At 35.4% G+C, this 14,380-nt stretch overlaps 1 protein-coding gene across 6 annotated transcripts in view; it reads right to left on the bottom strand.

Annotated features, from left to right (window-relative positions):
- Ccser1 (coiled-coil serine rich protein 1) overlaps positions 1-14,380 on the bottom strand; it is a 1,108,363-nt gene that overhangs the window by 732,563 nt on the left and 361,420 nt on the right. For all 6 annotated transcript variants that reach the window (XM_034511175.2, XM_076939866.1, XM_076939867.1 and 3 more), the window contains exon 6: positions 10,320-10,527. In XM_034511175.2, the coding sequence (XP_034367066.1) occupies positions 10,320-10,527 (208 nt within the window). The remainder of the gene's footprint in view (positions 1-10,319; positions 10,528-14,380) is intronic.

The following is a 14,380-nucleotide window of genomic DNA, read 5'->3' as shown; positions in this document are numbered from 1 at the left end:
CACATGCTTGCAACAAAATAATTCAGTACTGCAATCTTATAAGGGCTTATGTTTCCCTTAGACTCACACAGATTCTCCTTGAATACTCTCCTCAGGTACAGAAAATTGTAGTGGCCTCTGCTCAGTACCCAAACAATGAAATTCAGGCTTACTCTTGCTTATTCTCTTTCTGTCACCTCTATTAGAATTCAGCAAGTACAACGGATATCCTAAGAGTATTCCATATTTCCCCCTTTTTTTTCTGTGCTAAAGGTTACAGCCAGAATAATCACCATAATTTCTTGTGTGTACCAACTTGGTTTTATGTTGAGCTGAAAAGGAAACTCAATTGAGATGTAGTAGTTCCTTTATCAAGAATTATGAAATAAAATTGGTGCCATAATTGAACAAGTCCAGAAAAGCAGATTATGGCACCAATGCTGGTAGTATAGTTTCAGCTAGCACTGAATACTTCAAATATAGTAGAGATTACTAGAGTGTAATAAAGTCTACTTTCAAAATAGTATCATTTAATGTATGCAGTCTTCACATTCTTAGGGAGGAATAACTGGTAGACTTCAATTAATTTATGAGATCACAAAAGTTACCCATTTGTTTATAATTGCTTACAGATGTGAATATTGATTTAGTTAATGTTCATGGTGCTTACACTTCATTGCCACTGTATGTCTCATATATATTTGTGAATTTTTCAAGCAACCTCACTCTATAACTATTAATAATACAAATGATAAAAGAGACACTTAAACCCTTAGTCAAACAGTAGTAGCTATTAAGTTACAGCTTAAGATTTACATTCATATATATATATATATATATATATATATATATGATTCTGTATTTTACTTCTTCAAAAAGAAAAAGAAGAAAGAAAAAATAAAATGTGATCACTGAAGCTGGGTTAGAGTCAGGGAAGTGTGTTTCTCTGCTTTCTTTAAGCTTTCACAGAATACATAAAAATGTATGATTCCTCATGCAGAAAAAAATCAGAATTATCTTTTCTTCTATCTTTTTTCTAGATTAAGATTTCTAACTCCATAAAGAATAAGACCTTTTATAAGCAGCTCCCCCCATTAATAACCTATAAGTACTCAATGAACATAAAAGAGACCATTATCTAAATGAGAGCTTGTCAGATAGAATGTGACACATTGGTCACATAAATAAACTCTTACAGTGCTAGTTTTTAACATGTTATTCAAAAACTGAGTAGCCAATTAAGTATTAATAATGGTTTTGAAAAAATGGATAGCATTGTCCTAACTTAGTATATATGACAAAGTCATAGCTTATTTTCAGATTTGCCAAGGGGAAAATGAATATTCTATTTTACACACACACACACACACACACACACACACACACACACACACACACACATAAATATATGTATATATTCTGTAAATAAATAAACATGTTGACAGATGACACCATCCCATAACAATCCACGTGAGGCTGTCTTATGCTTATATAATACAATGAGCTATGATATGTCACAGGGATGAGACTATTCACTGGCTATTCAAAAAGATGAGGTGTGGCAGAATACCAGTATCATTCTGACAAAAAGCTGTGTTTTAAGAGATTGAGTTGTGCCCCATGGAACTGCTCAACAAAGCAATTATGATTTTTCAAAGCCTAAAGCATCTGTCAGCCAGCGTTTCAGGCCACAGCTGGGATCACATAGAAGAGACTTGTGGGTGTGACTTTCACCTGATGGATTGAATCCCAAATAGGAACAGGCAATTCAAACAGTTTTAGTGAGTTATGGCCACAAAAATACTTTCCAATTTACAGGTACAGACTAAAGACATTGTATAATTGAAAGAAGCATTTGTATACCTGTCTCCAAAACATGAAAGACAGAAAACATCTTTCTTTCAACCAGAACCACTGATTCCGAGTAACTTTCCAAGGTCATAAACTCAATGGGAGATGACAGGCACCAATTCTTTAGGCTTTTTAGAGAGTACAGTTACTCCTTCAGTCACACATTTGTCAATCTGCAAGATGGATAATAATACTGAAGACTTCAATAGAATATATACTGCTCAAAAAATAAGCTCCCAAATTGTCACCACGGTGGTGGGGGGTGGGGTGGGGAGGAAAACCAGGCAGTATCACTCAGCATGCTATTAGCACTGTAAATAAGCAGAGTTGGGCAAGATGCTTGCCAAGACAATTATAATGCAGTTTCTGCCTCTTACTATTCTAAGAGCTGAAAGAGTTCTGAAACTGAAAAAGAAAATGACCAGAAAAAGAGAAAAGGCCAAAGAAAAGATAGCTGAGTCCATATGAAGTGGCAGTATGCTCCATGCAGAAAAAGACACTTGGTGTCAATTAATAGGAAAAAGCTGGGGCTGCTGGACTGGTATCCAGTGAAGCCATGGCTCAATAGATATACAAATAAAATAACAAGAAAATAAATCTAACTGATTAAATACATTGTTAATCCAGACTAAGCTCAGATATCAGGAATGTAAAAAGGGACCATGACACACACATGTATGTGTATGTTATGTGTATATGTATGTGTTAGGGTGGGGTAGGTTCTAGACAAGAGAATAGTAAAACCCAGGTATTGTGAAAAAAATAGAAAAAGGTGTGAAAATTTTGTAAGTGTTAGCATACTAAGAACTCTGCTTCCAGATTGTGTCTTCTAAATATGATAGGGAAGCTACCCCAATGAAATAACAACATTATGGTTGGCCAAATAAGACTGGAAAAACATTACCACATAATATGTCAATATGGGTGTGAGAAATCCCATAAGGCTCCACCCTTTGATGATATGGGCAATTAATGGGTATGGTCTTTTGTTATATATTGTAATGTTAAATAGTCTCCCTCAAGGCCTGATTGCCCTAAGGGTAAGAGAATCTACACATATATTATATGATGATATGCAACCTTGCTCCCTAATTTAAAACTATTGGTTAAATAAAGATTCTGACAGCTGGGCTGAAGAGAGGTAGATGGAGTTTCAGTTCCTGGGCTTAGAGTAGAAGGAAAACCACAAGGGATAGAAGACAATAGGTTAAGAGAGAGAAGACACCATGGGGTAGGTGGGTCATAAAAACATGGCTATGAGGGCTGGCCAATTGGAGTTAAAAGCTATCCAGATGAAACATGTCAAGGTATAACTCAGGATTATTGATGTGCAAGCAGATTTTAATAGCTTATAAAGTAGATATATCCCTAGCTCTAATGCTGATAAAGACTTATCATAAACATACAAGCTGTATGTCTTTTATCTGGGAACTGAATTATCAAAAGCAAGGTAGAATCCCCTGATTGAGATTAAACATTTAATAAAATTGCCAAGAAAAGGAGAATCAGTCTTCTCTAGAGAGAAGCTCCCTAAGAGGTTACTGAGTACCGATTGGTTAGCCATACTCACATATAAAGATAACCGACACTAAATAAATAGGTTACATTGATAAGGTTTTGTGTGTAACAGCAGTAAGTAAACAATAAGAGGATATGAATTTGAGATGGAGTGGAGAAGATTCAGCAAGAAAATAAAAGTAAGTAATAACAGTAAGTATATGTTCCTGGTGAGAAGGGATGACTCAGATTAGAATCCACTGAGGAAAAAAACTGAAACTATGGAGAATTATTCAAAGGCTTTGAATGCTAATCAAGAAAGTACTAACCTGTACATTATTATTTCACTGTGGAAAACTGCCTGTGTGTTGTGCTTAAAGATTGATAACAGTTACTTATACTTCATATTATATAGTTCTTTACTTTGTCTGATGCTATAATGGAATGAAGACTGGAGTGTATTTTCATACAAAAGATATGCCTTGTTGGAGGCTGCGAGGCTGACTGTGGTAGTGAGCTTTGGCAAAAATTCTGTGGCTCAATGGTGAGAAACTGGCCTGTTGCTGGTTCTCAGGTACATTCTAATGAACTAGGAGGACAATTCTCAGCCTCAGTCAAGCCTTCCTATGTTCATCCATGGCTGACATCTTGATATAACATTGAAACTTTATCTATGACCAATAGGGGCCTATTTTTTTTTTAACAGAAATGTTGTGAGATAACAAATATTTATTGTTTTTAAATAATTTTAAATTTGACCCTCTTTAGATTGTTATTTATGTCACTTTAAAATTATTTTTGATGAATTTGTACTTTTTATTCATATTGCATCACTAGTTAGTTTTTTATAGTGAAAATTTTATTTCTAATAATATTGGTTAGTTTTTAATATTCTGTTGTTCCTTGAAATCTTAACATTCTCACATCAGTATAAACTGTAGCAATGGATCATCCTTTCTTGGTTTTCCTGAGCTAGCAGGGTTTTGTATGTTTGTGTGTATGTGAGAGTGTGTGTGAGTGTGTACACATGTGTCTTTCTCTTTGTGTTTTCATTTCACTCATTAGCAATTCTCTTTCTTTAAAAGTCAATGAAACCATTGGATGTTGCAAACAGCCTACTATTTGTCCAAACTTTATTTTATTTTCAATTATTTCTTCCTATCTCTTAAGATTTATGTTGACTTTTTTAGCTTTTTAAGGAAGAAATATTGTTATCAGTTAATAAACTTTCTTCCGGTTGATATAAACCTGTAAAGTAATAATAAATACAATTTGTATTACAATAGAATCATATGCATTAAGATGCCTCTGGGCAGTAAGAAAGTACATATGGAGATGACATATCTGCTCAAAAGCCCTGCCTGGCACTGCTTGGGAAGAACTTGTTTTGCATTTGGCGACAACAGGAAAACCTACATAGGCATATTACACAGACATTCTACTATTCTAACTTTTTTCCATACAAACTGTCATAGTACATCTTATATTTACTTAGAGACTTTTTAGTGCAGGTAAAAGACAGAAAAGCCAAAAGCATGGCAAAAAATAAATGTAACTATGTTATTTTTAAAGATAGTCCTGAAACGATGTCTGATGACTAAGCTGCTGTTCACACTGACGATTAGGCTTCTGTTTGTTTCTGCTACACAGTGAATGAATAAGGAGAGCCTCACCGCAAGTCAAGCCTTTGCTTTTAGAACTTGTCACGAAGGTTCTCTCCTACAATTATTACTATAAGTATTCATTCCTGGAGTTGCTTTCTTTTGTATTGTAGAGGTGCTGAACAGCTCACACTGAAAATTAACTTTGAAAGTATGTCATTTATTGTTTTAGAAACATAAAATTAAAAACTGAACTAGAAAAGCAGAATGGAAACCTATGACAAACATTGGGAAACACTCCATAGCTTGAATATTTTTATCAACTTGATAGTTTTGTGAATTATATTTATTTTTAAATGCAAATCGTTTCTTGATGCTTTTGATTTACTAGGTATTTTTCCAGAATATATTCCTCTCATTATATGAAAATAATTTTGTTTGGTTTACATTTACATGGTTTTGTTTGAATGTTGCCTGGTTCAAGAAATGCTTTTGAGTTACAATCACACTGCCTAATCATCAAATGGAGATTTAAAAGGTGTGGGACTGAAGACAAGAACTCAGTGTCTCGGTTAAATGGTTTTATTGTCGTTTTAAATGCCATTTTTTACTTTCAGTCATTTAATTATGTTTACTGTTGTTGTTTGGTTTTGCTTTGTTTTCTTTTCTTTTTAATTTTAGAAAGTGGCTTGAAAATAGGTTATTTAATGTGGCTACACTAAAAAAAATAAAATAATAAATGTCAAAGGGATACAGGGACTTCCCAATCCTTCTTCAGGTTTGGAACATGAGGGTCGGATTCAAACAGCAGGTAGACAATACACATCACTAAGCAGCCAATGCTTGGTCCTCTACATATCACTGTCTCAGCTCCACCTCCTCTGTAACAACGTCTGACAAGTTGTGAATCTTTATCCAGAGTACAAGGTCAGCCTTTATTATTCCACAAAGTTTCAACTGTTCCTTCTCTCAACAATTAGTTCCTAGGGAATCTCATTCTTGTTGGGGCACAAGGTGTCACCCTAAATTCAGTAAGAACCTTGTCCTCAGATGGTCAGAAAAGACTGAAAAGTCCCAAAGACCTCGAGAGAAGTTTTATTTCAGGGACATGTTCTTCTCTCCCCATTTCAGCTGGCAGCAGCTTCTTCTTACTTCCATTTGGTTAAAAAAAAAAAAAAAAGACAATATAGATTCTTTTTCTTTCACTATGAAGAAAGTCTGACATTTGATTTTGGGGCAGCTTCCCTTAGTAAGACAATTAAAAGAGTCAAACTGAGTGTAAAGCAGAAAATGGAGATTTATTTATTCAGCCACATTGCAAAGAAGGACAAAAAGATCCAGGTACCCCGCATCCTTCTTCAATCATCTGTCATCCTACCAGATATCAGTTTCTCATTGGTATCTAATGTTTCCTCCTAGTAGCCTGCCTGGCCAATTACCATACAGTATAAACAAACAAAACCATTTCAGAGATTATAAGGACAGAGAAGAAAAAAAATGAGCAAAATATTAAACAGATTCTGCCATTTTTATTATGTGTAGGAGGAGCTAAGGTGGGAGGAGTGAGGGAGGAAGAGGAGGAGTAAGGAAGTAAGAGGAGGAGTATGGAGGGAAGAGGAAAAGGAAGAGGAGGAGCTAAAAGAGAGACGGAGATCGATAGAGGGGAGACGGAAGCTGATGTTTGCTTGTCTGTAGCAGTCAAATGTAGTTGCTATATCTAGGTTGGATATCGGGTTATACCTCTGATTGTAAGGGTATCTTGTTATTGATCATTTCTAAATATATAAGCCTTTGGATAATCTAAGCATTAGAGTCTCATCTGTACTGAGCCTGTGTGGTTGGAGGGATGGTCCGGGCACCACCCAGCTTTACAGAGACAGTGTGGAAGATTGGAAGATTGGCAGAGCCATCTCCTGTGCTGGCATCTCGGGGGTGGCAGGGCTGGTGCCTTTGGCTGGCTGTTTCTAGATACAGCGTGCATGTGGCCTCATGGCCTCGGAACATGGCATCTGATCTAGGCAGAGATTCTATAACCTAGACAATCAGCTTGACCAGAGGCCACTTTTTAAAATAATTACTGCAACAATTATGTGCCTTCATAGAATATTGAAGCTATAGAAAAAAATATGGCTTAAAGAAATTTAATTTATTATAGTTAATTATTTTAGCCAGTCTTGAAAATAAGAGAGAAAATAAAAATTTTAAATACCTAAATTTTCCAAGCACTTTTAATAGAATAGTTTATATTCAATGCTTTAGGAAATTTTGAGAACCTTTTAAGAGCAAGGGAACTTTTAAAAAGTCCAGACCTAGGATTGTGATCCATTCAGTTTCTCCATGTTTAGTTAATATCAAAGTTTAGATGTCAACAGAACACCACTATCAAAATGGTAGGTTTACCAAGCTGACAAAGTAATAAAAATATTATAAAAGATGTTAAAGAACTCCTCTCCTTAGTGATATGCAGCTTCATAATGATGCATATTTACTCTTTTCTTCTTACTGTAAAATAATGGCTTTAAAAACAAAGGTAATCTATATTTGAAACATGTGAGGGTACATAGGGAAAACCAAACTTTAAGTTCCCTTCCACTAAGCCTATAGGCTTTCCTTCTAATCTTCAGGATTAGAATTTAGGAGATAATTTTAGAATAATAGTGAATGAATTCTAATGCATCTTTTCCATAGGAAGATCTGAAAAGCTTTGGAAGATTTGGTGTTCAGTCTATTGTCTCTATCATACATAAGTTAAACCCTATAACGGTTGCTATGTGCCTCTATTTGATATGCTGACAAAGTCATACTGAACTTGTTTGGCAGAGAAGGCTCTGCCATACTCATCCTTTCTGTGTTTCAATTGGCACTCACACCTCCCAGCTTTACTCCATGAACAATAATTTAATGGTTGACTAGAAGTTGAGTGGTATGAATTTTTCTTTCGTTTACGTATTTTAGTAGTAAAAACATGACAGTTTAAACAGACACTAGGACAAGGTGGCTCAACTTACTCATGACTCTCATGACTCAGAATGTCATCTTTCATTGGAGATGAGGAATCAGCAATCTAGAATCAATCATGTAAAATCCTAAGATGTGTATGTTGATAACCTATAGGGAAAATGTTCAATGTGTAACAAAGGAGTGATTGATCACCTACTCATTTTTTTCTAACTTCCATAAAAAAAAAAAAAAAAAAAAACAAAAAAAAACTGGACTGTATGTGGGAAGGCTCCAGGTCAGAAGGCCAAGTATGACTGCTATGAAAAGCTGGAATGCCACTCAAGGGTGGGACAAATGAGTAAAAGAAGATACAGACTGCTTTCCCAGTGTCCAGGATGAGTCTTCTGGTCGAGGGAGGAGTCAGCTGTATCTTCTATAATATCTTTAAAGTTTGTTGGAAAGCATCCAGCATCTGCAGGCTGGGACGCAACAGTAAGATTTTTTAAACTGACTCTAGTCTAGAGCCCCAGTCACTGCTCATAAGCATAGCTGCTTCTACCAAGATGTCAATCTGCAGCAACAGAGAATTGTCACTAATTTCAGTGCTGGATATACTCTAAGAATTGTATTCATCTGAAATTCCATGTTATATTCTACCACAGCAAATAGGATTCACAAAGCTGGATGAGTTCACTATTTATATGGCTAAAAGGCATAAGAATCACTAACTGGCATAATATACAATATGATCAACATTTTATTAATGACAAAACGTAAAACATTTCAAAATGAATAAGATATTGGGTAAAATATGTTAGAATTATGTTAGAGGGATGGAGAGACTGCTCAGCAATTATGAGTGTTGCTTTTTCTTAGGAACTGGGTTTCAGGGGATATGGTGCCCTCTTCTGTCCACTGATGGTACTATGCATACTTGTGGCACACATACATACATGCACATAAAATAAAGTAACAATGCTAACAACAAAAAATTAAAATATTTTAAGTATTATAAATAAACCACCAAAATTGTGTTTATATATCCAAATGGTACAGGAAATATTAACTCCATAGACAAGGTAATTTGGAAGATCACATATTTCAAATACTGTGGGAACTTACCATGAAAGACATTCATAAAATGTTTAAAAACCAGTACAAGAGTAGAACTTTTAATTAAAACTGATTTTATTAACATAAAATATATTAAAATTTGGTGATGAAATGAAAATTGCAGTTTAAAAGAATCCCTGCCTTAGAGAACAAGTTGATGGATGATATTCCTTAAAAGTATCTATGAGAATGTCCATTCTGAGCACTGCACCCTCTGCAGATCACAGGGCACCACTTATGAAGTGCTCTGGGAGAAGTTGGCACAAACATGGGATTACTGCTTACAATGCAGTGCCTGTATAAATCAATTCTCTTTCATTTCTCCTTAATGAGGAACCCAGACAGAAGGGTGAAATATTTTCGGAAAATTCAAAGCCCATAGTGGCAATCACATATACTTAGAATCAGAAAGTTCAGTACTCCAGAAAGGTATATAATACACCTTGCCATTTCTTCTCTCTGTCTTTCCACCGGTATTGATTTCTTACTAAAAATTCTGACCAGCAAGGGGTACAAAGTAGAAGAATTAAATGTTATAAACTTTGAGATTAGTAGCTTTTAATATAACAGATTTTATTAAGTTTTTGCTGTTCACAGAGGAACATATTTCAGGATTATACACACAATGGAGATATTCCAACTTATTTATTCATGCACATCCATGTTAATAATATAGAGATTGTTTAAGTCATTCATGAAGGGACATTCTAATAAAAATTTAAATATATTTTGCCTGCAAAAAAACTTGTTGAAAGCCTCAATATACAGTGTTTTCTAGTTTCTTATAGATACCCCTATATAATTGATTAATACAGATGAGAAATATATAGAGACTGCTAAAAGATAACATAAAACTAATAAGTGTGAAAAGGCTCCCAGGAGGCTGTCAGAGTTCAAATATATTCACTGGACATTTCATTAACACCTGCAAACTTGGGTATACTGGAATGATTATGATCAGAGCAAAATCACTTTTACAAACCTGCCTCTATAATATTATAAAGATAAGTCCCCAGTAAAACCAAGGTGAAGAAAACTCAGACCTCTCACCCCATTGACAGTGACATAAGTGGATTACTTCATAGCTGATGCCCATTTCTCCTAGATTGACAGATTAGGGAAGGTTGGTTCTCAACCTTCTTTTTCATAGAACCTGGGGATCTATGGGTGAATTTCTAAGTACCTGTTTATCCAGCAGAACTGGAAGCTATTCATTTGGGATATGAGGAGAGCTAAGGCTCAGGAGAACACCTGACCTGCCCTCAATGCACCCATTAGTAACTGAGCGGAGTATGAGCAGACTAGCAAGGATGAGGGTTAACTGCAGAGCAGCCCTACCTCTTGCAGCACTCTCTTCATCTTCAGTAGCAGTGTCTTCACTGCTGTGCACTCCTGGAGCATCAGTCTGAATGGCAGGGAATCTATGCCTCCATTTTCCTCCACACCCCGCAGGGGCCAATCTGCAGAGGGACTGTTGGGCATGTGGCTCACATGGGAACACAGGGCCTCTTGATCAGTGTCTTTTGTTATTTTCAGGGAAAGGCTCCTTACAAGAAACAAGATAAAAAAATATTATAATTTGGTGTGTATAAAATGCCATCTCATCTGGTGTCAATATTAATATGACACTAAAGACCATGAACTTTGTCATTTTCTCAAATTTGTCTTTAAAATTCTCAGACCTTCTGCAGAAATTATTAATTACATAATTAGTGGTAAAATTCAATGAAAAATGACAATCACAATTTTATAACATATTTCCACAATCAGTATTTCATTTATACACAACACTTATTTAAACCATTTACAAATGTTGAGACAACAAGTAACACTGAAAGACAAATGTCATATCTAAAGTTTCTGTTGATATGTTTACATTAACATGAATGAAAATATTCAGAGACAGATCAATAAGAAATTAGTTTAATAGCTATTGGTTTAAATTACTAAAGCAACCAAAAACAGTCTTAGTCAGAAAAAAATACATACAAAGGATTTTATATTAAAACAGTGGCATAAGCAGAAATCATATAATTCCAGTGGCATGGGAAGGAAGAAAACAGGGTCATGCCTAAAAACTATTAGGGTGATGCCCATTTTCACCTGAATGCAAATGACAAAAGGAATGGTCAAGAAAAGTCCCCTGCTCCGTGCGCTGCACTCTCTCCCACACAACACATGTGTCTAGAATCAGACACAAGTTTCTAAAGCTCCCTCTTCATTTCTCTACCAGTGACAGATGCTGACTCCAGAGGACAATTCCTGATGCTTCAGTTGTGAGGTATAGCAGTGGATTGTAACAGGCCATTCTAACTCAGCCTTGTCATCATTTATTTTCTCATTTATCTTCATATCATAACCTGCTTTTCTAAAACTGCAGCCATTTTCTTTCTCTTGGTAATTCTCTATAATTTATCCTTCTTTAATTAAGATGCTCAAGAATTTCAATACTTATTGCCCTTTTAGTCACTCATCTCTGGGTGCTTCCTAAACATTCAATATGCACCTGCTAATATCATGCTTCTGTATTAAAACCATCTTTCCTTAGTCTAGTTCACCTACCCCACCTGCAGAACTTGGAAGGTTAGAGGGAAAAGTTTCAAACAGAGGCTTCATGAAGAACTGCATTTTCTAAACTGGCAAAAAATATTTTAACATATATGGATGGTTGATTAGCAAAAAATACACACTCCTTACCAGGCTCCAAAAGATGGGAGAGCTATGAGCACATCAGCTATGCTTCCATGCATGCACACTGCATGGCTATCTGGTCATATCTTATACTTAATCCTAATTCCAAAGCTACTTACTCCTCCTCAGCTTCCTCAGACACACAGTGTAGATATAGTTCTCCTGACTTGTTCAAATTGGAATATGCTATCCACACATATATAGTTCAGTTATCTCCTCACTTTAAATTGTATTTGCAATTTATAATTATCAATATAAGTAAAAGTGTAATACAAAATTATATAATTCAGAATTTAAATTGTTTTACTCTAAGTAATCTGATATTTTGTAAAATAATTAAGAAAATATTATACTTTGGCATCTTTGTCTGAATACAGTAGCAAGAAACAAGGCAGTACTTTGTACATTCCCAACATAGGTTGCTAGTGCTTATGTCATGCATTTCATAACATATGTATATGTGTATGTATATATGTCATATACACACATGAAAACTAAAGATCTCTACAACAGTTAAATATATAAGATGGGACAGATATAGAAATAGACACAAAAGACAAAATTAGCCACATTTTATACTTCAGCATTTGGAAAGAAAGAATGCTGGAAATTATTTCTCAATTGCCTTGAACATCCATATTCCCAGGAAAGTAACAGAGGCTGAAGTTGTGACAATTAGATGTTGCCATTGGCTCAGAAGGTTTTTCTTAGCTGTGCATGTCTTCATAACTGATTCCAAATAATGACTTTAAATGAGAGTGTCTTGAAATATTTTACATGTACAAGAGGAAGTGGACCTACTATGAGTGCGTAGTGAATGCAAAGCAGGCAGGGTTTTTTACCAGCAAGAGTGCCGAGCTGCCTTTGTCCTCAGGAGAACTTCTTGTACTGCTATTGTCTATGATTAGGATGCTGACCATCACATTGCTTATATTTAATAACGGTTAATAGTATAATCAATATTGTACAAATCAATGGTTTTCCAAAGGAGAACATTATTGTACCTAAAGCATCCATGTATCTATGACAAAAATGTTCCTATGATGACAAAATCATATCTCACAGGTAGTCCCTAGCTCTCTCTAGCTGGCAAAAGTAGATCCCCCAGTGCTGCTCTGATCAAAAGTGGCAAAGGCCCACAGAACAACACAGCTTCTGTACTAGGGACAGAGACCCACTGTTGTCCAGCTTCTGCTTTCTGGGTTTTGTCCTTCATTAATCAACAAAACTACCATATTCAAATGCAAAGACTACACTTTCCACTATACATTATTCACCCAGACCACCTCTGCAACTGTCTGTAGGATTGTGTGATAGTAGCCACATATTCCCTGATTCTGGAATGACTGATAGTGTAGGATTTGCAACTGTAGGATTGTGTGATAGTAGCCACATATTCCCTGATTCTGGAATGACTGATAGTGTCTTTATGTTTTAATTTTTAATTATATTTATGTAAGACTGAATTGAGACTTATGTACCTTTCTCAAACCATAACTTAAATAAATGAATTTCCACAAGAATAACAGCTGAAATAATAAATGTAGCACTAACAGTATTATCAAAAACTAGAGGATTTGAGAGTATGAACTGGTACTTAAAACTTTTCACTTTAATCGACTGTAGTGAATTGGCTAATTTTGCTACTGGGATTCTTGGTGAGTTAAGAATTTATTTTTATTAATCTTGTTAATGAAAATCTATGTTTAGTAGGACAGACAAGTTTAGAAGAAAATATATTACTTGACACAAAGTACAGAAGCAATAGAGAATATTTTCTTGCCACAGAAAATATGAGTATTTTTGTAATTTCCCCTCAGTTTTCTGTAACTAGTAATACCATTTTGACAGTGAAAAACTTCCTTTGCACATAAAAGAACTTTTCAAATCATTCCAAAACACACTAATTCCCTTGCCAACATATGCAATGGAACACAAGGTGTGCCATTCTTCCAGGAGTCCAGAACACCTGGTGTCTTTCACTTCAGAGACAATCTGTACCCAACATGCACCTACATGACATCTCCAATGAGATCTGAAAAGTCATCTTAGTGACTTGCAAGTATCCAAGAAACAGACAGGTCATAGTCACTTGACTTCTAATTGTCCAATGCAATAAACAAACATAACAAACCAGAGTTCTAAGCCAGATTTGTTGAGAATCAAACTTTAAAAATAATAAAATAAGCCTGGCAGTGGTGGCGCACGCCTTTAATCCTTTAATTTGGGAGGCAGAGGCAGGTGGATTTCTGAGTTCGAGACCAGCCTGGTCTACAGAGTTCCAGGACAGCCAGGGCTACACAGAGAAACTCTGTCTTGAAAAAACCAAATAATAATAATAATAAAAAATAATAATTCAATTTGGGAAAGCTACTGTTATCCAAATCTAATTTCATTAAAGCTTAGATTGTCTATGTTGACTTTACACTGAGCTGGAAGATTACTAAAACACACATAGCAGCATAAAAATAGATTAATGAGCTGGTACTCTAGAGGGTAACATAAACTGTTCAAGAATTATCTACAGAAATCTAATGATTACACAATTCATTAACCGTGTGTTTCCTTTTGATGTACAGTGCCTATGTTGTTTTGAGAACACTCTAGTTCGAATCGCTTCTCTCTCTCTCTCTCTCTCTCTCTCTCTCTCTCTCTCTCTCTCTCTCTCTCTCTGTGTGTGTGTGTGTGTGTGTGTGTGTTTGTGTGTG

Source organism: Arvicanthis niloticus, chromosome 9 (genome assembly GCF_011762505.2).
Source record: "Arvicanthis niloticus isolate mArvNil1 chromosome 9, mArvNil1.pat.X, whole genome shotgun sequence".
NCBI classification, from domain to species: domain Eukaryota; kingdom Metazoa; phylum Chordata; class Mammalia; order Rodentia; family Muridae; genus Arvicanthis; species Arvicanthis niloticus.
This window is presented reverse-complemented; position numbering and strand designations above follow the sequence as displayed.